This window comes from Leuciscus leuciscus (genome assembly GCF_965113295.1).
Source record: "Leuciscus leuciscus genome assembly, chromosome: 11".
Classification (NCBI taxonomy): Eukaryota; Metazoa; Chordata; class Actinopteri; order Cypriniformes; family Leuciscidae; genus Leuciscus; species Leuciscus leuciscus.
The window spans coordinates 12406854-12434534 of NC_138735.1; the positions used below are offsets into that span (position 1 = coordinate 12406854).

The 27681-nt window shown below is 40.6% G+C and overlaps 1 protein-coding gene across 1 annotated transcript in view; it reads right to left on the minus strand.

The window, feature by feature from the left end:
* Positions 1-374: 374 nt before the first annotated feature.
* Positions 375-27681, minus strand: part of LOC309509868 (ADP-ribosyl cyclase/cyclic ADP-ribose hydrolase 1) — a 366738-nt gene continuing 339431 nt past the window's right edge. The window contains exons 9-10 of the mRNA XM_082184847.1: positions 17336-17422; positions 375-1119 (exon numbers count right to left, since the gene is read on the minus strand). Of these exons, the coding sequence (XP_082040973.1) occupies positions 1044-1119; positions 17336-17422 (163 nt within the window). The 3' untranslated portion in view covers positions 375-1043. The remainder of the gene's footprint in view (positions 1120-17335; positions 17423-27681) is intronic.

Below are 27681 nucleotides of genomic sequence, written 5' to 3' on the forward strand. Positions count from 1 at the left end.
GCTCGTTTTATATACTCGAAGGTGATAGGCTTCTAAGCGAAACCCCAATCGTCGTCATCCGACGTAACTCGGAGTGACCACGAAAGGGAATGCTAAATATAACATATTTCAACATCTTTTTTTTTTTACTTAAAACCATTTTAAACCGCGACCGGAATATGATACAAATCAATGGTGTTTTAAAGTGAGCTTTTATACATTGAGTTAGTTATGTCCAGAGAGTCCAGACCAGGGTGCAAGTTCTGCATAAATCTGTTTTTTGGTCTGGTGCAGAGGCATTCCTAATTTTCTCCCACGTGGGCTGCAGCTCCCAAAACTAAAACTAATCAAAATAAAATTTTCCTCTGTGAAATGAGCCTGTGACAGGTTTTGACTCCACCCCTCAAAGAATCGGAATCGAGAATCGAAAAGAACCGAAATCGAAATGAAGAATCGGAATCGGAATCAGAATCGTTCCAATCAAAACGATGCCCAACCCTAAATGAGAGTAACAGCAGAGTTAAAAAGATATATCCAGCACGCATTCTTTTTTTTGTCGTTTTATATGCCGATTTTGATGATTTACTCCTTTGTGAAAAAGTCCATTATTATAGATAATAAAATGTATAATTCTTCTTTGATATGGCGTTGATGTAAACAGCCTCTAACTCCACATAGACGGCCCCAATACATCCTGACTGGGCCACATTGTACTGTAATTATCAGTAGCACAGTGACATAGGTTACTATGACCAACCATTTAAACTATCATATCTAGTTCATAAGCATTGTGCTGCTCAATTCTGTTCAATTTATACTGATTTAAGTTGATTAAGTGGCAGAAAGGGAGCACCTGCCTGACTACATTTTGCCATCTTGAGACTCATAGCACTTAATTTTATTACATTTTATTTTGCATAGCACTTAAATTTATTACATAGTTTTGGCCAATCGTTATCCAGGAACAGAACTATAATCTAATTGATGAATGATGAAATACATTTTCCCCAAAATTCTATCTGCTGTAATACATACTGATATTTTTTCAAGTGTATGTTTATACATTATAAGAGGTTGTTGAAACGTCTTTGACTGGTTGCCCATCTGGGATTCTTCATACACTGCAGAATTGTCAGTGTCCTGTTTAGAAAAGATACAAGGGAAAAAAAATAATGTTAGCTATTGCTAATTGTATATAATTGCATTACCATTGATATCATGTATACGTTTCATGCAGTAAATGAGAATCCAGAGCTAGTAACTTGGTTTGAATGCGCTTCATAAGCCAGCCAAGTAAGCCCTTTTCCATATACCCCAGCCCATACTGTATGTAGCACATATTGTCAGGAAATACCATCAGGATTTGTGAGGCAGGAGGGACTGGACTGGCCATCGGGCATACCGGGCACTTTCCCGGTGGGCCGACGTGCTTTTTGGGCCGGTACATCTCATACTCATACATAATTTTTATTATTATTATTTTTTCTTTATTTTTTTAACGGCCCATAAAATATGTACATCGGCGGCCCATTCGTTTTGTTTTGTTTTGCTTAATTGGCGGCACTGGGTTTGTGCCGGTGTAATGCATTGGTCAAAAAAAGTCAGCGTTAGTTTTTTTTTTCTGACAGACCAGCCCATGAAACACGTAGATCAGCGGCCCATTGGTTATTTTCTTGATTGACACTGGGCTGGCCCAATCACAACTTTAAACGAGTGAGCGAGCGTGCAGCAGTGTCAGTGTGTATCTGTCAAAATCGGTCAAAATAGTCAGCGAGATGGAGAAGAAACGCAAGGATTCTGCAGAGAAATAGTGTGAAAAAATAGAAACAGGCCCTTAAAGCAGACACTGTAAACTGTGTCAACATATATGTTTTCTGACCTCCATCAGCTCCTGTGGCAGATGATGATATAATAGTGAGGAGGATCAGGAGAGAGATGAGAAAGTGTAGAGCCTGCGGTAAGCAGAACTACTTTCGTTCTTAGGCTATGTCATGAGTGTAGGAACCCATAACCCAGTTACAGATTATTTCCACATCTGCATAGTTGACGATTACCGCAATTCACTAGAAATTTAATGAAAGGCGTTTGTAAACCATGTTTTCCGCCAAAATAAAAGCTTGATGCAGTTTGCGTCAAAATAAAAGATCATGTGCTTATCTCTTTCAAGTACAGAAATTGGTACAAAACTAATTATGAAAGTTTCCTTTATTTTTAAGTGCATTTGTTTTACAAACTATGGCTATTAGGTCCACCCACCACAGTTTTACCAAAAATCCTGTAAGAAACACTGGTATTGCTATGCCAATGCAGTTTATAGCTTGTTTTAGGATTCATCACTGTGGAGTATAGTTCAACTGTATTAATAAATGTCAAATTTTTACTTATTTCATCTGTTAACTCTCACTTGTTCCTATACTCACTCATTACCTGGCATTAGTGGTTTTAAGGAATAGGAGATGGTGTGCATATATTTTAGGGCGTGCAAAGATGGGTGGTGTTTATGATCATATAGTGGGCCAGTCTGGGCCAAAATGCCCGGGCCGATTTAAAAAAAAAAATTTTGTCCCAGTCCAGCCCTGGGCAGGACTAACCCACAACCCTACCCCTAATCCTAAAACAATGCAAAGTTGTGAGGTAGGCCAGATTTTCAGAGCACCAGCTTTGAATTTCCAATTAACAATGCCAAAATGGGTTTGTTTACATTGTTGTGTATGTAACACGTGCAGAAAAAGAAAAAAAAAACATGGCACGTCACAGTGTTTGTGTACATCATTTAAGTATTGTTTGGCATAATTTTAAAGTGCAATTACAGAATTATATTATATTAATTTTGTGTAAACCACGTAACTCGGGTTTGTATTTGTGCGCCAAGGTTTACACCAGATTTAAACGGTAATGTGTCTTGGCTGACCAGTTGTGATTGGATCTCCAAAGATGCATCTTAATACCAGGTGGAAACAGGACCTCTCTCTCAGTCACTCATTTTCAGGAATATTGTATATAATTTGCAGGCATCAGAGACTCCAGGAACTTCCAGGAGAGGTAGGATATCTGGGTAGCATTGAAATAGAAGCTTCAAAATACTGCCAATGCCACTGTATTTTTTAAATGGTAGTGTTGTCAGTATGGTAGTAATGTTGTATGTGTGGCAGTTACACTATTTAAAACAGTCATATGAACAATTATGTCTGCGTTACAAGAGTCTTTTTGAGTGCTGTTGGCTTTCTGCCATGCCCTGTGTAGTAAATACTGTGTAGAATTTGTCTTACTGAGTGTTCCCTTTTGAGTTTGGTCCACTCAACATTGCGCCAGTAGCTGACGCTATAGGGAACCTCCTTTCTCCGAGAATACTTAAGATTGAATAACGTGATTGCAGAGAAATGGCCAATGGCATTCAAGCGCTCAAAATAGGGACAGGCCTGCCTGTTATTTAAGGCGGCGATGAACGGTATTGCCTCAGAATATTTTTTTCCTTCAGACAGATGAACTGTCTTCAAGCCACCATCTACAAACTGAGTGACACATAAACTGCCTTGGAACTAAGAGCAGTTAATTTGGTATTGGAATACTTCCACCCCAAGTGCAACACTGCCATGTTCTCATTTGTACGGACAACATAGCCTTAGTGTATTCATTTCCAGGGCGCTGTACACTAATGACACATGCAAAAGATGCAGAGTCGCTTTTATGTGCCAATCAACATCTTCATCATCTTCTTTTTTTTTTTTTTTATACTTATCGAGATGCAACAACTTATGCCAGTATAATACAACAATATTAAGAAGAATTATTAAGAAGTAAGATCTCTTTAACATAATAATAAAACAAAGAAAATAAAACTTAAAAACAATCAAGTTATCTTATCTTTTTCTACTTTCTACGTTCAGTGTACAATATTCTCAGGAAAAATCCCCCAAATAAAAATTTCTGGTCTCATTGGGAGATTGGCAGATCCCATCTGAGAAATGAGTAAATTACCTCTTTCCAAAACTCCTGCATCTTAGGACAATTCCACATGCAGTGCAACAGTGTGCCTTTATCAGTTGAGCATTTAATGCATGTGTCTGGAAAATTCTGATTTATTTTATTTAACCTAACTGGAGTAAAATACGTTCTCATCATCCAGTTGTACTGTATTAATTTGAGATTACTGTTAATAGTTTGCGATTGAGCATTCATACATATATTTTCCCATATATCTAAGGAAATGTTCATTTTTAAATCTTCTCTTCAGAAGAACAATTTGGATTCTGAAGTATGACAAATTATAAAACATAGATATTAAACCTTTAGATTGGGAAGACTTTGATAGTAATATCTAAAACATCGATATTAATAATCTATTGCTGGATTATTAAACAGTTTGTTCTCACTCAAATCACTCAATCGCATCTGCTCTCACTCTTGTGTCGTTCGCAATCTCTCGTGTCTCTTATATATTTCTGCTTGTACGCAATCTTCTAGAAGCTTTCCAGCAGGGGCTAACCTTTCACCTCACCAATCAGGAATCAGTTCAGGAACTTTATCTTTCTTTTGGATTAATTATAATAAAATAAATCCATTTTACCTCATGTTCTTTTTTTACTATTAGTTTTGTAGCTATATAAATAAAATAATACTAATTATGAATATTAGTGACCTGAGTTAATGACCTTGGTTACAGGAGGACGATACTTAAACTGGATTCTGTAACCACTCTCTATTGTTCGAAGAACCCAACGAGAGACATTGGGCAGAAGTTTCCACCCTGCCAACTTGTCTGGAAGAGGAACTAATTTTACACTTACATTTAAACTAAAATGAGACTGTGTGCATACTAAAGTGAGGGAGGGAACTACCTCTGTTTCCTGAAACAGTTTGTTGGCAGGAACCAACCGAGATTAATTAATATTATTTTATGGGCATGACAGGGCAGAAACCCCACCAGGAACTGTCGCTCCCTGAAACACCAGGGGTGGTGGGGGTAGTGGAACAATACCTTGGAACTAAACTCTGCAGGACAGTGGCCCTCCAGGAGCAGGATTGAAGACCTCTGCTCTAAGGGGTGCCTGACATCAGGATGACTTCTTATCTGCACACTTGGCTGCTAAGATAGTCCTGAGGTCAGGTCTGCCCCCTGCAGGCTGAGACTGTGTGCATCGCCCGGACCCCCAATCTTTTTGAGGGGGGACATGAGAAGTAACACTGGCCATCTGCTGTAGTGACTGAGACAAATCAGACACATAACAGCCATTACATATTTAAAACAATAATATTCTATACTAAACCTAAACTACAAAGATTATATATCTCACTGTCATTTGAAAGCTTACAATCTCTAGTTTTTATATTGATTTTCAAAATAAGAGGAGCAGTGTCACGGAACACTAAACAAAGAGACGAGGATTCAAGTGCAGAGGAGATTTAATAAACAAACACAGTACAAAAACTCAGAACTCAGCTATCCAACAGACAGGAACATCAAGGACAGGTAACTCGGACAACGAACCAGCACAAGACTACAAACACAAGGAGGCTAAATAGGGGAACAAACAAAGGAGGGTAACGAGACAGACAGGTGGGACAAATTAACCAATAATCAGATAAGATGGGAGGGGCTAGACAATAGACACGAGCACATGGCCCAAAATAACAAAACACCCATGTGCAGCACAAGACAGGACAGGCATGTGACATTACCCCCTCCCTACGGAGCGGCTACCAGACGCTCCATAAGACCAGGGCGGGAAGGGAGGGACAGACCAGGGCGGGACAGGGGGGACAGACCAGGGCGGGAAAAGGGGAATGGACCGTTCAGAAGGCCAGGGAGGCACACAAAGTTCGGGAGTCCAGGGCGGAGCAGACAGTCCATCGGGCGGCCAGGGCGGAGACGACAGTCCATCGGGCGGCCAGGGCGGAGACGACAGTCCATCGGGCGGCCAGGGCGGTGAAGACCCCTCGGGCGGCCAGGGCGGTGAAGACCCCTCGGGCGGCCAGGGCGGTGAAGACCCCTCGGGCGGCCAGGGCGGTGAAGACCCCTCGGGCGGCCACGGCGGTGAAGACCCCTCGGGCGGCCACGGCGGCGCAGGCACTGGAACTGGCACCACCGACTCAGGCACTGGAACTGGCACCACCGACTCAGGCACTGGAACTGGCACCACCGACTCAGGCACTGGAACTGGCACCACCGACTCAGGCACTGGAACTGGCACCACCGACTCAGGCACTGGAACTGGCACCACCGACTCAGGCACTGGAACTGGCACCACCGACTCAGGCACTGGAACTGGCACCACCGACTCAGGCACTGGCACTGGAACTGGCACCACCGGCTCAGGCACTGGCACTGGCACCACCGACTCAGGCACTGGAACTGGCACCACCGACTCAGGCACTGGAACTGGCACCACCGACTCAGGCACTGGAACTGGCACCACCGACTCAGGCACTGGAACTGGCACCACCGACTCAGGCACTGGAACTGGCACCACTGGAACTGGCACCACCGGAACTGGCACTGGAACCACCAGAACTGGCACCACCGGCTCAGGCTCAGGAACAGACACCACCGGCCCAGGAACTGGAACAGACACCACCGGCCCAGGAACTGGAACAGACACCACCGGCCCAGGAACTGGAACAGACACCACCATCTCAGGCTCAGGAACAGACACAGGCTCGACTGCGACCATCTTGTCAGGGGACACAGGCTCGGCAGTCGTGACGTGAACAGCCTCGGCGGCGGCCATCTTGTCCGAAGACACAGGCTCGGCAGGCGTGATGTGAACACTCTCAGCGGCGGCCATCTTGTCCGAAAACCCAGGCTCGGCAGGCGTGACGTGAACAGGCTCAGCGGCGGCCATCTTGTCCGAAGACACAGGCTCGGCAGACGTGACGTGAACAGTCTCTGTGGCGGCCATCTTGTCCGAAGACACAGGCTCGGCAGATGTGACGTGAACAGTCTCTGGCTGGGCAGACGGGACGTGAATACTCCTGGGAAACTCTAGGATCTTGAATAGCGTCGAAAAATAATCCAAGAGTTTTTCAGCCGCTATGGCAACAGAGGGCTGCTCGGGCACAGCCTCCTGGATGACAGTGGGCTGTTCGGGCACGGCCTCCGGGACGACAGCGGGCTGCTCGGAGGGGACGGCCTCCGGGACGACAGCGGGCTGCTCGGAGGGGACGACCTCCGGGACGACAGCGGGCTGCTCGGAGGGGACGGCCTCCGGGACGACAGCGGCTGCTCGGAGGGGACGGCCTCCGGGAGGACAGCGGGATGCTTGGAGGGGACGGCCTCCGGGTCATTGGGGAGGCAGGAAGTCTTCCTCCTCCTCCGCCTCCGGACCACCAGACTCGAGACCACCGGAACTGGGACCACCGGACTCGGGATCACCGGACTCGGGACCACCGGAACTGGGACCACCGGACTCGGGACCACCGGAATAGTCACAGAGGAGGTCTTCCTTCTCCTCCGTCTCCGGACCACCGGACCACCTCCTCCGATCTGATCACCGTCTGACATGGTGCTCTCCTCCTCCAAAGTCCTTTGAGCACATCTGGAGAAATACTCAAATAGGGAAATGGAATTTCCCTTATCCTCCTCTGGAGAAAAAAATCTCGCTCCGCTGAATCCACATTAGGGCTGGTTCGTTCTGTCACGGAACACTAAACAAAGAGACGAGGATTCAAGTGCAGAGGAGATTTAATAAACAAACACAGTACAAAAACTCAGAACTCAGCATCCAACAGACAGGAACATCAAGGACAGGTAACTCGGACAACGAACCAGCACAAGACTACAAACACAAGGAGGCTAAATAGGGGAACAAACAAAGGAGGGTAACAAGACAGACAGGTGGGACAAATTAACCAATAATCAGATAAGATGGGAGGGGCTAGACAATAGACACGAGCACATGGCCCAAAATAACAAAACACCCATGTGCAGCACAAGACAGGACAGGCATGTGACAAGCAGTAATTTATCAATTTGCAATAAGAATATTTTCATACTCCTAAGGTGTGTTCAGACCTTTATTTTGAAATAGCGAGGAACATGAAAAATCATGAGAGATTGGTAGAAACCTTAGTTTGTTTTCATGCCAAGAGTTCAAAAGATAACATCCATTCAACTTATTTAATTTTTTTAGAAAAAAAGGTCTGAAAATGTTTTAAATAATTATAAAGAAAAAAATAATGCTGAGGTGAGCTATAATGCACATACATGTTCTTTTTATGTTTATTAGAGGTTGAATTCATATCAAAATCTGCCAAACTTCCCATACTATGGTTCAGAGCACTCAAACCATTTATGAAAATGGAGTCGGCCTTATATGGTCAGTAATGGAGCTTGGCTGTCATCTAGTGAAAAAGTTTGGTACTGCGCCCAAACAAATCTTACCGAAAGCTTATTTTTTGAGATGGGGATTTTAAAGGTGCTCTAAGCGATCCCGGGAGTCGTAACTTCTTGTTGACATTCGAATTGTTGTCAAACAAAACGGAGGCTAGCTAGACCCTCCCTCCTCCTCATCCCGTCTCCTCCCTCCTCCCCTCCCTTCCGGCATAAAGGGACATGAACGTCTGTTTAGAAAGAAAAATGGATTTACCTGTTCTGCAAAAACAGAGCAACTGAATGTCGGATTGGAAGCCCTTCTGCCGGCGGAGTTCTCGCCACCTTTTGAAGGTTTTTCCGATGTAAATTCGGGACTTCACGCGTTCCTTGTCCCTCTTCTTTGCAATTTGTTCACCGAAACGTCGTCTCTTTGGTCGTGTGTCGACCATAATTCAAACTTCCCTCTTCATGCTTCTCTCTCCTCCACACACCCCCATCATGTGTACGCGCACTAACCCCCCAAACCCCACCCTCCAATACTTCTTGTCGGTGATTGGCTGGAGCACTGTTTGTTGTGTTTCGTGGTGTGGGTGAGCCCAGTTTGTTTTTGTTGCCGTTTGTGGAGCCTGTGGTGTCTAGAGAGACCGCGTTTTTTTTACAGTGTGTTCAGGCGACAGGCAGCTAGCGGATAGTGAGGAGATGTTTGCTGTATGTGACAAAAAATGTTTGGGCCTAAAAAACGCGTCGCATCACTTAGAGCACCTTTAAGGGGTTAACAAATAATCTTCAAATCCCACTCTGAGAATGAACCATCCCCCGAAAGAGCAACTAGAACCGGAAAATGCCTCAGTTACTAGGGCTACCATCAGATAAGACTTATTGCTTGAAAGAATGTGGCCATGTGAAAAGCAAAGGCCATAGGAAAGACACATGACCCGTATGACAGACTTTCTTGCATTAATTCATAGACAAACTGTTCTATAAATGAACATTCATATCTCCAGAACATTTGTGTGTATTATTATTAATAATACGATTATTAATTATTATTAATAATCATGTGAATCCAAGTAAATCCAAGATGGCGGCATGTATGGTCTGATGTGTGTTTGTCCCCTTATCTATACTCATTTGTTTGCTTTTATGCTCATATTTGGAGTAAAATTTTTTGCAGATTCCATGAGTGAGCTTTCTGGTTTTTAGATGAAATAATTTTTTATTGGATTATGGACTACTTTGCTGCAGAAAAGCTTCCATCTCCAGGCTCTAATTGGATCCTGAGGCCCTGTTAGCCTCTCTAGGCCCTAGCAGTCCAGCTACCATCTCTAGGCTCCAGGCCCTAGCACCCCAGCTACCATCTCCAGGCTCTGCTTGGATACTGAGGCCCTCCTAGCCTCTCCAGGCCCTAGCAGCCCAGCTTCCATCTCCAGGCTCTACTTGGATTTTGAGGCCCTGTTAGACTCTCCAGGCCTTAGCAGCCCAGCTACCATCTCTAGGCTCCAGGCCCTAGCAGCCTAGCTACCATCTTCCTTCTCTAGCCCAGCTCCAGCCCAGCTACCATCTTCAGGCTCCAGGCCCTAGCAGCCCAGCTACCGTCCTAGGCTCTGTTTGGATCCTGAGGTCCTGTTAGCCTTTCCAGGCTTTACTTGGATCTTGAGGTTCTGCTAGCTTCTCTAGGCCTTAGCAGCCCAGCTAACATCTCCAGGCTCTGCGTGGATCCTGTGGCCCTGTCAGCTCCTCCTGGTTTTGCTAACATCTTCTGCTAACATGGCTCTTCTCTCAATGCTGCTTTGTTCATTGTTTTTGCAGAATCTAAGATCAAGTGATTTATACTGGGTGAGTACATCTTACAACATTTGTGGCTCTTTGGACATAGCCTATGAATTCAACTGTTCAGCCTTTGTGCATTCCCCTCAAATGCCAAAAGAGTTGGCAGAGGACTTAAATTTAGCCTGGTTTCTACCCAGAGATATTCTTCAGCTTCAAAGTCTTTTGATTTTAAATGACTATTTTGCATTTGATGACAGACATTACTGGGACTCTCATTTTAAAAACTCTACAGATTCTTCATATACTGATGGTAAACAGAGATGGTTAATATTTTTATTGTTGCTTTTATCTGGCAATGTGCAGCCAAATCCAGGCCCTGAGTTGCAGTGTATTCCATTGCCATCTGATGTGAAATCTATGTCTGGTTTGAGTGTAATTCATCTTAATGTTCGCAGTTTGTTACCCAAAATGGATCTGCTTAGAATTTGGGTGAATTTAACAGATGCAGATATTGTTGTGCTATCTGAAACCTGGCTGACAAAATCAATCACTGATATGGATGTTGGAATGGGTGGTTATAATGTGTTTCGTGCTGACAGACTAAGGAAGGGTGGTGGGGTTGCTATTTATGTCAAATCTAAATTTAATGTGAAGTTAGTCTATTCAGAATCAATCGGTAAGCAGCTGGAATTTTTGGCAGTGAAGGTGGAGTTGGCCAAGGGCCTTTATGTTACTGTTGTTGGGTGTTATAGGCCTCCTTCTGCCTTGAGTACTGCATTGCAGACTCTTATTCAACTCTTATCCAGATTGGACTATTCTGAAATTATTTTAGCAGGTGATCTAAACTGGGACTGGCTGAAATCTTGTTCAGATGAATTTAAGTCATTTTGTGATTCTGTCAATTTTACACAGTTAATCAATTCTCCCACTCGTTTAAATTTTAAGTGTCATGAGAAATCCACCTTAATTGATTTAATTTTGACTAATGTTCCGCACAAATTTTCTGCTGTTGGTGTTTTTTGCAATGACCTAAGTGACCACTGCGTTGTTGCTGCTGTAAGGAATACTAAGATGCCTAAATATAAACCTCGCGTAATATGTAAGAGGAATCTCAAAAAATTTAATGAACAGGGCTTTTGCCATGATTTGTTTAATTGTGATTGGAGTAGAATAGAGCTGATTCCCGATGTGGAGTCAGCCTGGATCTTTTTCCGGGATAGTTTTTTACAAGTAATAAATAGACACGCCCCACTAAAGAGATTCAGAGTAAAGGGGCGGGATAATCCCTGGTTTTCCTCTGAGCTTGGAGATATTCTTCATGACCGCAATTTAGCTTGGGCCAAAGCAAGAAAAACGGGCTCTTCGTCTGATTGGCTTGTTTTTAGGCAGTTAAGAAATAAAGGTTCTTCTTTTATTAAGAAAGCAAAATCTGACTTTTATCTGTCAGCCACTACTAACACCTTAAATGATCCCAGAAAATTTTGGAAGGCTATAAAATTACTTTCTTTAAACAAAGATAGTATTAATGTTCCTTCTTTTATTATGAAAGAGTCTGTAGTAGTTCATGACAAGCTGGAGATATTGAACCATTTTAATGAGCATTTTATTCAGTCTGGTTCTTTGTTTGAAACTGCTTGTCCTTATACTGTGACACCTTGTGGAGATGTACCAGTCTCTACAAGTGTCTTTAATTTCACTCCATTTTTAGTGGCTGACGTTCAAAAAGCCCTAAAAGGGCTGGCTCCTGAAAAACCTCCAGGACCTGATCTTATAGAGCCTTACTTCTTAAAAATAGCTGCTGATTGTGTAGCACAGCCTCTAACATACCTTTTTAATCTTACTTTAGAGAGCAACACTATTCCCAAAATATGGAAATCTGCATTTGTTTGTCCATTATTGAAAGGGGGTGACCCGTCAAATTTAAATAATTACAGGCCAATTTCTAAGTTGTCTGTTTTGGCCAAAACGCTTGAATCCCTGGTGAGTGATCAGATGAAAGACTTCTTGCATGTACAGGACATTTTATCCCCATTTCAGTCAGGTTTTAGAAAAAAACATAGTACCATCACAGCTGCAATGAAGGTGATAAATGACATCTCTGTTGCTCGTGACAAGAAGCAGCACTGTGCATCACTTTTTATTGATTTGTCAAAAGCTTTTGACACGGTTGATCATGATGTTTTAAAGATTAGGCTTCTTAATTCGGGGTTTTCAGAGAATACTGTCTCTTGGTTCTCAAACTATCTTAGTGATAGAACCCAGTGTATTAAGCATGATGGTGTTCAATCTGGTATTTTACCAATCCTTAAAGGGGTTCCACAAGGCTCTGTGTTAGGCCCTCTTTTATTTACTATTTATATAAATAATCTTAATCGGCATGTGTCTGATGCAAACTTTCATTTTTATGCAGATGACACAGTTATTTACTGCTGTGCACCCTCTCTTAAACAAGCCATTGCACATTTACAGATTGCCTTCACTGTGGTCCAAAACACTTTGCTACAGCTGAAACTTGTGCTTAATGCAGACAAAACCAAATGTATGCTTTTCACGGGCCCTCGGAATAGACCACTGAATGTTCCCTCAGTGATTACTCTTGACGGACGTGAAATACAGATTGTTACAACCTATAAGTATCTTGGTATTGTTATTGATGATTGCCTATCATTTAAGCCTCATGTTCACTGTCTAGTGAGAAAGTTGAGGCTAAAATTGGGTTTTTACTTTCGAAATAAGCTGTGCTTTTCTTTTAATGTTAAAAAACGGTTAGTGGCATCAACTTTTTTATCTGTGCTGGACTATGGTGATATATTATATATGCATTCATCTGCTCAATGCCTTCATATGATTGACGCAGCCTATCATGCATCGCTGAGATTTATTACTAATTGTAAAGCTCGCAGCCATCACTGTGAGCTGTACTCTCGTGTAGGGTGGTCTGCTCTGGCCACACGGAGGCTTTGTCATTGGTATACATTTATATATAAGGCTATTCTTGGTGTGCTTCCATCCTATTTATGTTCACTTCTTATGAAAAAAAGTGCTAGTCATTATTCTCTCCGTTCTCAGGCTGTTGTTTTGCTTTCTGTCCCACATGTTAGAACTGAGCTGGGTAAAAAGGCCTTTGTTTATTCTGCTCCCTTTACATGGAATTTGCTGCAGAACAACTTAAAACTTAGTAAATTGATTCCTTTGAGTGTTTTTAAGTTAAGAATGAGATGTTTTGAGTTGGACTCCCTTACATGTCAATGTTTTAATTGAGATTTCATTGTAAGTGCATAATTGGCTTTCAAACTGTTTCTATTAATTTATTTGTTTTTATTTTCATGTTTTTTTGTGTGTGTCTTGTACGTATGTAATGATGTGATGTAATTCTGCTGCCTATCTTGGCCAGGTCTCCCTTGCAAAAGAGATTTTTAATCTCAATGGGCTTTTCCTGGTTAAATAAAGGATAAATAAAAAAAAATAAAAAAAATTACTGTTCTGTATAGTGTCTTTGGTATTGTATACCATTTTATGCAAATTAAGGCTCAATTAACAACTCACACTTTAGTGCACCTCCTCAAAGAAAGCAGTGGTGTGTTTGTTATATTAATCAGAGTATAAATGGACACAAACTGCCAGACCCATTCTAACCATGCTCTAGACAAAAGGCCATAAAACCTCTCAATAGAGGAATTTTCTGCTTGGAAATTGCACCTTTCCCATTGGTCAAGCCAAAACTCAAGAGGTGTGACTTCCGTGGAACTTAAAAGCTAACACAAAGTTCTCTCCATTCCTCTTCTCCTGGTTAATGTGTGTGTGGGACCAGAAACCCGGTCCTCCCCGACCATAACATAGTCAAACTAACCACGCAAGTTCTTCACCAGTTCTTCATTCAACGCAGAATTGATTGCAACTTCAACACCATCGACTCATGGAACCACCAAAACCTTCTTCAGAGATTTCACAGACTGCTTCAACGGCAAAGGCAAATGCAAGTTTCATACATTTAACGAGGTGTTTTGAAATCAGAAACTGATAGTTCTTTCATGTGGTTAAATGCCTCTTTACCATAGTTTCATTTCCTGTTCCCGGGTTTAATCCACTTTCACTTTTCCATTTCCCTTGTATGCGTGCTTTGTGTGGATGTGTTTGTGTAGTTATGTGTTCATGATTTAGTTAATAAAACTGTGCACAATACATATGAGTTTGCTGATTCTGATTCTGCCTGTAAGTGCTGTACATGTTAAGAAATAATTATTTTTCTGTGGCCATGAAAAATACCCTTTCTTAGAATTAATAAATAATCAATACTGAGTATTACAATCATTGATTGTAATATTAATTTAGCTACATCAAGTTAATCCGATTAACTGATCCAAATATTCATAATTAATCATAACAAGTTATGATTAATTAGCAATATTTCCCCTTTGAGCTCATTTTGTTACACTGCTCCTCCCTCCTGGAGCTGGGCACAGGATGGGAGGTAGAAGGACCAGCCTGCTGGACCCAATGAGGGATAAACTGCTGGAACGCCTCAGATTGCTTCTTTGCAGCCTGAAACCTTATCCCCAAAAGATTGAGCCACAGATGCCTCTCCGTAGCCACCAAAAGAGTCGATAGAATGGCCGATAGCATGGGCCATCTGCTTTGTGGCAAGGACGAGACAGGCCTTTGGCTGTGCGGAGCTCTTTGACTTTGGCTAAGGCCCTTGCCGGTGTCTATTTCTCTTGAGCAGATCAGCCTGGTAGGCCTGTAACACCGCCATGGTGTGCAGGGACCCACCAGCCTGACCTGCTACCTCATAAGCCTTATCCACAAAGGAAGATGTTATTCTGCATGGCTTTGAGAGCAAGGCTGGCCTTCTTCAGCAACGAAGCTGATGCGGGAGAGAGATAGCCTTGGGTGGCTATGGCCCGACTGCTAGTAAAGAAGCGCTTGTCGTGTTTACAACGCGGCGCTTCTCTCTTCTGATTAGGCCACTCAATATTTAATGAAGCCACCACAAGAGTAACAAGTGGTGGTAGGTTTAAGGCAAGTTTCTTCACCCAAGATCAGATTCATTTATTCATTTATTTATTCGTGCTACTAGTGTGAGATTTCTTCGTCAAAGAAGACTTGCGCTCTATTAACAACTGAAATTAGGATTTTCTTCACTAATATCTGGATAGTTTCTTATGCTGATATCATACATGCATTATAGCATTGAATAACTTTCTGCTGTTTGTAGGAAGGCAAATTCAAGCTATAGTTTAATCTGATTTGATCTGAAACCATAATGCCTGTATAATACATTGATAAAACTTATGGGACAAACACAAGTTTGATACTAGGTCTGCTTGCAGTCTTTAAATGGACGATAGCCGCATTCTCCATTATTATGCAGCAAATTAGCTCAGAAATAATGAATAATTAATTATATCTTGTTATAATTATAATAAATTGGCTTCTGCTGTCAGGTAGACTATTTCATGATCATACTGGAGGGCTCAACAGCACCACACATATTTCCAATTTAAATGTGAAATATGGAAATGCAGCATGCCGTATTTGAGAGCTGTAGGGGCAGAAATTAGAAATTGGCTAGTTAGTGAGATTGGGAACACGTTCATTCTTCTGTTTTGGAGTATGTCTGAAATAGAATGAGGCTTCAATTTACTGTCATATGTCCAGTGTAGACACGGTGTTAACAGCTGAACAGGGGGATAGGGGTGTGGAGTACCGAACCAAATTAGTAAAAGTATAAATCCTTTTAAAGTGTAAATTGCAGGTTAAATTTTTCACGAAGATAATGCAATGTTCTTATTAAACAAAGATAAGAACCGCCCACCTTTGTTTTTTTATGTTTTTTATACCAAAATTCTGAATATAATATGAAAAGTTGGTACTTTTTTACAGTGGTTTTAAGCACTCCGCCTGCCTTCCACTAGGCTGGGCGTGACGTCATAAGAGGGACTCCAAGCCTAGAGTTACCTTTAATCTAACGGCAAGTAGGCTAGCAGTTATATTGGAGACCTAGCTAGCAAAAATGGTTAACTATAGTGTTTGTGCGGGATGTACGAATACATCAAAATTTGAGAGTTCGGTTGCTCGGCACTCTGTGGTTTTTGTTCATCTTTCGCTAACTGGACCCCGCCGCGGAAACACACTTGCCCTCCCGCGGGCTGCGCTCATCCGCCTTGAACTCGGTCCGTCCAAAATGGCTTTTCTCTGCTTAATCCAGTTAAAGGCGCGTATCTCGCGACAGCTCCGTGTCGTTGCGAAGTTGCGTTTTAGCACTGACAATATCGCGTTCTGTCAGCAGATGCCGGCAAAGCGCCATTGTGCCTGTGCAGTGTGTGCATCTCTAACTTACAGCTCTGATTAGGACTACTGACACCATGTAAGTAAATAATGTCTTCAGTTGTTGTCCCTCCTTGCTATTCTACATGACGGCAAGATTTTGAAAAGACTTTGGCTTGTTCCCTAATGTTATCAGTCTCCCAGTCGTTCTCCATAGTCAAGCCACAAACAGTAGGAATCTAGCAGAGTATGGGCTGCTACTCCCTCTTATGACGTCATCACCTAGTTACTGTAAAAACATGCTACCTTTGAAGAAACCCCAATAAATGTTATTTTAACGCATTTTAAGACAGAAATGTTTAAATATATACATATTGAGCACTTTAATTTACACATTAATTGGTTGTGGTGGTTAACCTGCAATTTACACTTTAAGTTTAAACAGGCTCATGTAAATAGCCCGTAAACTATTCAGGTGTTTAATTGGGGTTGGGACTAAACTCTGCAGGATAGAGGCCCTCCAAAACCTAAGTAGAAAAGCCCTGCTGTAAATACAATAGTTCTGTTCTGTGTATTTTGTTTGTTCTGAAAATCAACATGGCTTTCTTTTTTTAACTTTCAACTTTCAATTCCCCTCAACATTCTCAATTAACATTCGAACACAATAAATACCACATTAAGGTACACATTCAAAGATTGCATTATATCAAATCAGATCTGAACAGTTGTGATACACAATGTCTAAGTCATTAATCTTAGATTAGATTCCAATCGGATACACAAATAAACGGATTTGGACTGACAGTTTGTATGTATCCCTAAATCTCTGCCAAAAGTGCATCTGTGTGTTCAGCAATTAGAATGTAAAACTTACAGGTTGTTATTCATAAGTTATCACTGAGACCCAGAATGTACCCCACCTAAATGTATGGTCAGGAGCCGCTATTGGGCTCAACAATTATTAACAATTATATTAAATATTTAGAAAAAATAATAAATCAAACATACAAGTCATTGTCTGTGCAGGCCCAGTGGAACCCTCGTTTTTTTAAAACCTCTATAAGTCCTGGGATGGATCCCTGAGTGCAAGACTCCCTAGATAGACAAAAACAAAAGATCGGCCATAGATTAGTGTCATATAAAAATATGACTACAATGTTCATTTACATTCTCTTGGTCTGTGTTCTTTGCACAGTGGTAATTAACTGCGCCATTCATACAACAACCCAGCAAATACATTTACGTTGTGGCAACGTCTCTGGCACGTTGCATTTCTGCTATGGCAACGTCGCTGTCTACGTGCTCGCAACATTGTAACAACGTAGAATTGTAAGACGCGCCAGGGCTGTAGCAACGTTGTTGCGCGACATTCAGCAACCGAGAGACGACGTTCTGACAATAATTTTATATGCTGCTATAGCCCCCATTTAGCATTTTGTTAGATAATTATATACTTTTTATCGTTTATTGTTTATCTATATTATTATTTAATGGGGCTATCAACACCTGCAAGTTTGAAGAGTAAAAATGACAGGTGTCGTTAATTCAACTTTATTAAAACTGCATCAAATTGCACTTTCAAAAGTAATACATTTGTGAAAAAAACGAACAAAAAAACGAAATAAACGAATTTACAAATTTATTTTAAGTATAATAAATAAAACATAAAAAGCAAAGGCAGATCAGAACATTTAATGAACAAAACCGGGTCTGTATGGCAGACAGTAGCCGAAAGCCGGACGATAGAGGAGCAAAGAAACGAATGAGACTAAATAGAGGAAAAATCTAATGAAAACCTAAACAGTGCAAGCGAGGCTACATTAATCACATTAGCAATTAAAGTTGTAGGTTGTGTTTGATAGCTGAGGTAGGCTAAATTAAACGCAATACACACGTATCCTTGCTCGATGATGAATGAGAACACAATGAGCCCAACAACAGGTGGTTGGAATTTAAAAGGCTGATTTTCCCGCTTCAGGGATGTGACGATTACATTATGTAGTCCAGTGGTTGTCCAGACACCCTAGGCACAACCTTAAGCAATGGCCCTGAACGATGGTTCAATGTCAACATTGTGACAATGCTGTAACAACCTTCACCACACAACGTAGTTATAGCAACCTTTTGGCCATGTTGTTAAAACGTTGTTAGAAGGTTGGGTACGTTGCGCCAACGTTCTGTGTTTGCTGGGAATTGCATCATTGGAGGTCGCCAGGTCACTGTACCGTAGTTCATTAAACCAGGGCATACACTGTGCGATTTCAGCAATGTTTATGTTAAATACCAGCTCTCACTGTACTATGAGGTTCCATTTGTGCCAAAATTATGTCGACATGCTGTCTGTCTATGCTGTGTGTCGTCTTCCATGTCTATGTGTCTGTTCACTGTCTATGTCCATGTCTGTCTGTCTATGCTGTGTGTCGTCTTCCATGTCTATGTGTCTGTTCACTGTCTATGTCCATGTCTGTCTGTCTATGCTGTGTGTCGTCTTCCATGTCTATGTGTCTGTTCACTGTCTATGTCCATGTCTGTCTGTCTATGCTGTGTGTCGTCTTCCATGTCTATGTGTCTGTTCACTGTCGTGATTGCCCACATGACTCAACTTTTGTCTTTGTCCACTCAACTTACTCCTGTCATCTGTCCTCGTCGTTTGACTGTGTCGTCTTGCGTGTCAATGCTGCATGTGTCATGTGTTTTTTTCATTCTGTCGTTGCTATGTGTCGTTGCTATGCGTCGTTTCCCTCTGTCGTTACTATGTGTCGTCTTCCATGTCTATGCTATGCGTCGTTACTATGCGTCATTTCCCTCTGTCTTCCATGTCTATGTGTCTATTAACTGTCTATGTCTATGTGATTGATTGCCCACATGACTCAACTTTTGTCTTTGTCAACTCAACTTACTCCTGTCAGGTCCGTGTACGTTTTGATAGTTTGTTTTGAAATTTGAAATGAAATAAGCAGAAACGAGAAAACGGCCCCTTTATTCGTTTTTTAGTTTACAGGAAAAAACGATTTTATTTATTTATTTATTTATTTTTGCAAAAAAACGAATAAATTACTTCAAAATTCGTTTTCCACACGTGGGCGGCCTGACACGCCCCCTTCCGCCGATTGGTCAAGCAAATCTGAGCATGTGACGTCATCAGTTGTCGCTCAGGTCAGGTCTGTTCAACAAAATAATAGTCCTCTACTATGGCTACAGATTCTTAAACTGTACAGGGCAGGTCCTATTGGGCTTTCTTCTGTGCAACTTTACGCGTTTCACAGAAATCTTTACATCAGAAATATTAATTAGGCCCTATTAGTCTGCCACCAGCCTGTTTTATTTAGCTGTGCGGAGTTAAATTTGTGCGGTGAAGCTGCGCTTGACAGCACCGAGCGGGAGAGGCTCACTAATGTTCAGTCAGCAGTCAGAACTTTTCTTTTAGACGCTCCGTTTTGCCACGGGATGGTGATTCATACTGTAATGCCAATCGGCTGAGGGTGGGTACCGATGATGGTGAAATACATTTTTACTGAAACTGTAATCATAGCCGCGACCCGCTGATGATGATTGACAGAATGATAGCGGAGGCAATTAAAGGCGCAAGATAACTTCTTTTAACAAAAACATAAATAAAAAAGTGTTTCATATAAGTGACTTTGTCTTTGTTTTATTGTTTTTAATCAAATAATTGTGAACCACAAACTGAGCCTTCGTTTTAAAGGGCAATTTCCAAAGATATGTTATTTATTTGATATAATATGGGTATTGTATAATACAGCATAAATAAAAACAAACACACATAATATGTATGCCTATAGGCAAAACACCACAGTTTTTTGGTTTTGTTTGTATGAACTTCTCATGGTACTAACTGTAATTAACAGTATGCTGACCCAGTTTATATGTAAAATCTTTGGTATATGTAATCTATATGTAATATCTAAAAACACTTTAAATAAATAAACTTTTCTTAAAAGCGTCTTGTATGTCACCACAGATTTATTGGCACCCTTCTATCTGTGTTGTATACTGTAATAGACAATTGTCCTGCAAAATGATGAGTTTTTTTGTAAGAAAAACATTGCGAGCAAATGTCGAATTGTTGTTTGAAATATAAATCAACAAAGTAAGAGGCTTTAGGCTGTCTGATGAACTCTGTATGAACAAACACCCAGCTTTGCAGTATAGGTGGCATAGAAGCAGCATCTGACCCTGCATTTAGATGTACATTACACACTGTCTAATGCAGCTCAAAGGAGGCACTGTGAATTTTCAGAGCAATTTCATTCTAAGAGGCTATTAAATGTGAAGCGACAACATGAAACACTACTTTCAATATATATATAAAAAAAAACACCAGTAGTTGGTGGCAAGTCAGCCTGATAATGATTGAATACCAATTTACTAATTTAGGCTCACAATAAGCAGATTACATAATTATAGCCTACCATGAAAAAAAAAAATATATATATATATATTAGGCTACATAATCAGAGAGTAGCATTTTTCTTTTCGTTTTGAATTATTTCGTTTAAAGCCATTTCAAGCTTTGTGTATTTGATGTATTTATCATGTCTGTGTGAGGCATACACTGAGTTTCGTTAAGTTAGGATGAGATGCGCTCCAGTGCAAGTGCAATGCAAGTGACCGCGCGGGCGCCTCCATGATTATAGTGTCTGTTATATTGCTTCTTATTTAAATCCAGGCAATTGGTTGATGAAAAATTGATTAAAATGAAGATACAATTTATACAAAACGAAATTCACTTTAAAGAAAGGTTTTCTACAAAACAAAACTGACCCATGTCTCTCGATATATTGCGCATCCTATCTTACTTGTGCTGTTCACTTTTCGTGAATCAACATAAATGGAAAAAACAACAACATTATAATATTTGAACAAATATGAAAATATGAAACTAAATGCGCTTATTTAATGGCTACAACAGTATAGTAGGCCTACAGACTCTGTACAAATTGCTGCACATTCATTTAATTCTGAATTTTGCACGCACAAGTTGAAAGGCATTTGTTCAAATCAAGTTCACGGATAACTGTGCGTGCATTTATTAATCATTATGTTACTAAAATATCAAATGAGCCCAGAATATGAACGCAACCTTTATTTACACGTTAAGCATTTTCCTCCCATAGAAAACCTATAAGAACGCTTAATGTGGCTTAATGCAGATTAGAATGTCCCCTTATTATGTCGAAATAACGAGATATTATGTCGAAATATACGACTTCTTATGTCGAAATAACAAGATAAGTTTTCTTTCTTTTTTTCTTCAAAATGCGGTTCAGGGCTTCCATAGAATACAGCCTGAATATAATTGCTTCTAGAAATTATTTTCGGGGGTGCTATCGGGGTGGTTTGGTCTTTCTTGGGGGTGCTGAAGCACCTGCTATCCCCTAGCGCCGCTCATGTTTACAGGGAACTATGGAAGCTTAGTTCCGCCACAAAATAAAACTTTTTAAAAGATTTTGCGACTTTTTATATCTCAGAATTACCATATATAAAGTCAGAATTGCGTGAAATAAAGTCGCAATTGCGTGTTATAAAGTCAGAATTCTGACTTTTTTCTCGCAATTGCGACTTTATAACACATAATTGCGAGTTTATATCTCGCAATTCTGACATCTTTTTTCAGAATTGTGAGATATAAACTCACAATTGTGAGATATAAAATACAATTTAAAGAAAAAAAAAAAGACTGACTTTTTTCTTGTTCTTTTTTTTTTTACCCCAGAATAGTTTATATCTCACAATTCTGCCTTTATAACACGCAATTGCGACTTTATATCTCGCATTTGCGACTTTATATCTCGCAATTGCGACTTTATATCTCGAAATTCTGACTTTATATCTCCCAATTGCAACTTTATTTCTCAGAATTAGCGACTTTATCTTGCAATTGCGACTTAACCATAAAGCATGTGACCAGTAGCGGTGGCTTTCTTAATATATTTAAAATACTTTTGCAAGGGTTCTATGACGTTAGTAGCTTATTTTTATTTATTTTTTTGAGGGCCGGTGGTCTACGAAATTTCCCGGTAGATTTTTTGGTCCCACTTCGCCCCTGACCCATATTATAACAAATAAATAACATATATTTGGAAATTGCCCTTTAAAACGAAGGCTCAGTTTGTGGTTCACAATTATTTGATTAAAAACAATAAAACAAAGACAAAGTCACTTATATGAAACACTTTTTTATTTATGTTTTTGTTAACAGAAGTTATCTTGCGCCTTTAATTGCCTCCGCTATCATTCTGTCAATCATCTGTCTCATTCTCGCGGGTCGCGGCTATGATTACAGTTTCAGTAAAAATGTATTTCACCATCATCGGTACCCACCCTCAGCCGATTGGCATTACAGTATGAATCACCATCCCGTGGCAAAACGGAGCGTCTAAAAGAAAAGTTCTGACTGCTGACTGAACATTGGTCACTGAGCCTCTCCCGCTCGGCGCTGTCAAGCGCAGCTTCACCGCTCAAATTTAACTCCGCACAGCTAAATAAAACAGGCTGGTGGCAGACTAATAGGGCCTAATTAATATTTCTGATGTAAAGATTTCTGTGAAACGCGTAAAGTTGCACAGAAGAAAGCCCAATAGGACCTGCCCTGTACAGTTTAAGAATCTGTAGCCATAGTAGAGGACTATTATTTTGTTGAACAGACCTGACCTGAGCGACAACTGATGACGTCACATGCTCAGATTTGCTTGACCAATCGGCGGAAGGGGGCGTGTCAGGCCGCCCACATGTGGAAAACGAATTTTGAAGTAATTTATTCGTTTTTTTGCAAAAATAAATAAATAAATAAATAAATAAAATCGTTTTTTCCTGTAAACTAAAAAACGAATAAAGGGGCCGTTTTCTCGTTTCTGCTTATTTCATTTCAAATAGGAAAACAAACTATCAAAACGTACACGGACCTGACAGGAGTAAGTTGAGTTGACAAAGACAAAAGTTGAGTCATGTGGGCAATCAATCACATAGACATAGACAGTTAATAGACACATAGACATGGAAGACAGAGGGAAATGACGCATAGTAACGACGCATAGCATAGACATGGAAGACGACACATAGTAACGACAGAGGGAAACGACGCATAGCAACGACACATAGCAACGACACATAGCAACGACAGAATGAAAAAACACATGACACATGCAGCATTGACACGCAAGACGACACAGTCAAACGACAAGGACAGATGACAGGAGTAAGTTGAGTGGACAAAGACAAAAGTTGAGTCATGTGGGCAATCACGACAGTGAACAGACACATAGACATGGAAGACGACACACAGCATAGACAGACAGACATGGACATAGACAGTGAACAGACACATAGACATGGAAGACGACACACAGCATAGACAGACAGACAGACATGGACATAGACAGTGAACAGACACATAGACATGGAAGACGACACACAGCATAGACAGACAGACATGGACATAGACAGTGAACAGACACATAGACATGGAAGACGACACACAGCATAGACAGACAGACATGGACATAAACAGTGAACAGACACATAGACATGGAAGACGACACACAGCATAGACAGACAGACATGGACATAAACAGTGAACAGACACATAGACATGGAAGACGACACACAGCATAGACAGACAGACATGGACATAGACAGTGAACAGACACATAGACATGGAAGACGACACACAGCATAGACAGACAGACATGGACATAGACAGTGAACAGACACATAGATATGGAAGACAACACACAGCATAGACAGACAGCATGTCGACATAATTTTGGCACAAATGGAACCTCATACTGTACGAGTAAATCGCATGTAAAGTAAAGCCAAAGCTCATGATTTATGTTCTCACACTATACGGTCTGATCATCGAGCTGCGACTTGACTGCTCACACTATACGTGTGAAATATGCGCGATAACCCCCCGTGCCGAGTTTTGCGATAGACCATGATTTTGTGTATCCAGAGATATCGTCAAAAGCATTAGCTATCTGTGATATCAAGAGGATTTGGCATTTCCAATTTATGTAAATTATTATTATTATTACTTATGTTATTAAATATTTTGATTGGTGCCTCAAAGAATTAAACAGATTGTTTTAAGAATACAGGTAGCCTACTGATCATAATTGAATTAATGAAATATGTTTTTAAGCTTTTATATTGTAATCTGTGTGTTTTATGTTTGGTGGTTTTAAGTGTTTTTAGTTATTGTAGATATTTTATAGGGCAATCATAAATTGTATTTTCTTTGTTTTTGTTTTTTATAGATGATGCATGATTGCAGTTTACTTTTATTGATTACTTTTAGCTTTGGTGGCTTAATGGGTGTCTTAAGAGATTACTTTAATGCTGAATTGGGTTTTGCATGTTGAAAAAGGACAAAGTGATTTAAATCAAGTTCTGGCAGGTCACGTTAGTCAAGCTTGCATCAGCTGACTCTCACCTGATCCACGTACATCTACCTATAGGAATACGACACCTATCACCGTATACATATGCTCCTTCAGTATTATCAGCAGCTATCGCGTTTCTCAGGAGCTAATTAAATGGCGAAATTCGGCAGGCAAGCAAGATCATCTCACAAGGAATCGTGTAGTTGGGAATTCAGATAGAGGAATTCGTTCCCCACAAGGATTTCACCTCAGATTCATCTTAAACTTGAACACAAGATTTGCCGCATTGATCATAAGTTGCCTGATATTGGAAGTGACCTCAATCTGCATTGTTGCTCGCATCGCTGAATTATTGACACAGGACTCGTCACTCGACATGATTCATTCTCCATTCATCTCTGAAAGTCTTCACAAAGCTTATTGCTAAAAGCTATCATGGTATTGGCAACATGCTTGTTGCTAATGCTATTCGTGTGGCTTGGGCTTATCTAACTTATCTAACATTTTCATTAAAATGCTCTTGCTTTACTGTGTTGTCATTGGCAACTGATCGCGTTGCACATGCTGTGCTTTTAGTAGGCTACTATGCAGCAGATTCAAGCAGCTTGCTTGATAGGAATGAACAATTCACGATGCAAACGGGATAATTCTGCTTTAAGCTTTAAAAAAAAGACATAGTAAACAGTCACTATTCAGTTGAGTCACTTCAGCGTTATCGGACACGCTTGGTCTATCTAGTTCTTGGAAACACGGCGTTCTTAAAGCTACAGTGTATTGTATACCGTGCTTGCATTTTAATGCATTGTTTTTTAAGGGCTTGCATCTTTATAGGATGAAATTCAACATGGTGGTATAATTTAAGCTCTGTATATATGTAGCACCCCCTAGGCCTATCTCCTGGTACTAAAGGGCGTTCCTGGGTTCTTAAATTAATCCTAGTAAACTGTATATAATATATAGAATTCTTGCTGACTTCCTGTTTAAATGTCTGTTTGTGTAACTTTACCTGTGCTTTGAATAACTAATAAACTTTTAAACCACAACCCTGTATACTTTCTTGTGTGTAACTGACTTAAACCATATTCACATGAAATATAATTTACATATTAAATCTATTACCCAATGATATCTTACACTAAGTAAATACTCAGAACTCAGTTATTAAAATGTTAAATAAAATAGCGTTTACTGAATAAATAAAATATTAAATTCACCAAAAGAATGAATTCTCAATATAAACAAAAAAAATAATATACAAGGGTATTAAATGAAGAAAAGTATTCAACAAATACTTACTAAGCTTAATGAATAAAATTAAATCACCTCAAACCTCAAGTTTGAATTATCCTCAAAATGTAAAAGAAATCAAAAAGTTACATGTACCTCAATAGCCTCAAAATGTAGTAAGAGCTTAGAAACTTGTAGGCTACATTAACCTCACTTTAGCTAACATTCAACAGTAGGCTAAAATACAGTACATAACACATCAACATGAAACACACACGCGGGCCCACACACACACACACACTCACACGTGATTCACCCCACCCCAGTCCTAGCCGGCAAATGAGCTAAAACCTAACCGTTGCAGGCCTGGAGCGCCGCTTGTGTTCGGTGTGGCCAAACAAAATGACCCCTTCACTCCCTTTGGAGCAAGAGAAACAATTAAAGATACCTTAATCCCAAGTGAGAATTATCTTCCGTCGAATTACCGCACCGTCACGGGCAGGCAGTCTCTCACACGCGATGTCCATGGACTGGAAATCATTCACACGACAGGCATCCTCTCAGTGGCGAGATGTTAGCTTGGGCAAACGTCAATAACTACAAAATCTTCAGTTTCCAAGTTCACAATTCAGTCCGAATGTGTGCACAAAACCTAAACAAAGTCCAACTGGCAAATATACAACGTTTGTCACGTTCTATTTTACAGTTTAACCACTAAAGCATGGAGCAAGTCATCGACGCAACTTCTCCTCAGCTATTCAGTCTCTCTTCTCCCGCGGTTTGCGACCTTTCACCTCACATGTCATTCCATGCATACAAAAGTCATATAATAAAATATTTTTTACCACCAAACATCAAAATATTACATGTTACATTATACATTTCACTTTACCAATGAAATCCGTTAAACAAAAACTCTTAGAATAAATGTAAACACATAACTGAAACAAACACAATTATATATCAAACTACAACTCCCATAACCCCTTACATTTACTCAAAATGAATAGAATGAAGATGAACTACAATAAATTTGTTTCTTAAGCTTACTTCTAAATTCAAATTTTGGTATATCTTTAAGATAATTTCTTTAGTTCTAATGTACAATTATGAACTTTATGTAATCTAAGTTATTTAGCACTTAGTTAACTTAAATGCTTTTTAGCACTGTGCTACACCCTCCCCCTTCTGAAGGCTAGCATGTCCTCATGCGCTATCATTTAGACATGAATAAATCCTCTTCTTTCAGGGCAAGGATTAGCAAGAGAGCATCTAAAACATTGGGCCATGGGATGACACCAAAGGGTTTTGCACTTCCTCTTCTCAGGCTCTTGACTTATATGAACCACAGTAAGGGGCTTGTAGACTGGCTTCCCAGGCTCATCATACGTAAAGCGTGTCACAGGTTTTACCTGTCTTTTAGGACGCTTTTCACAGGCAAGTTCTTCCACAGGCACTTCATCTTCAACCACATCACACTCAGCAGGATGTTCTCCCCCTTCAGACTCTGAGACGTCCACAGTATCTTGTTGTGGTTGTAGACTACTTCCTGCTTTATCATCCACAAGGGTTTCTCCAGCTTCTCCAACTTCTTGAGCATGGCTTTGCTCCAAGTCATCAGACACTGGGGTACTCTCAGGTAAGATTTCTCTCTCAGGAACAACAGAAGGTATTGGTCTGAACAGTTCGCTCACATCATCTCTGAGGGAAATACGACAC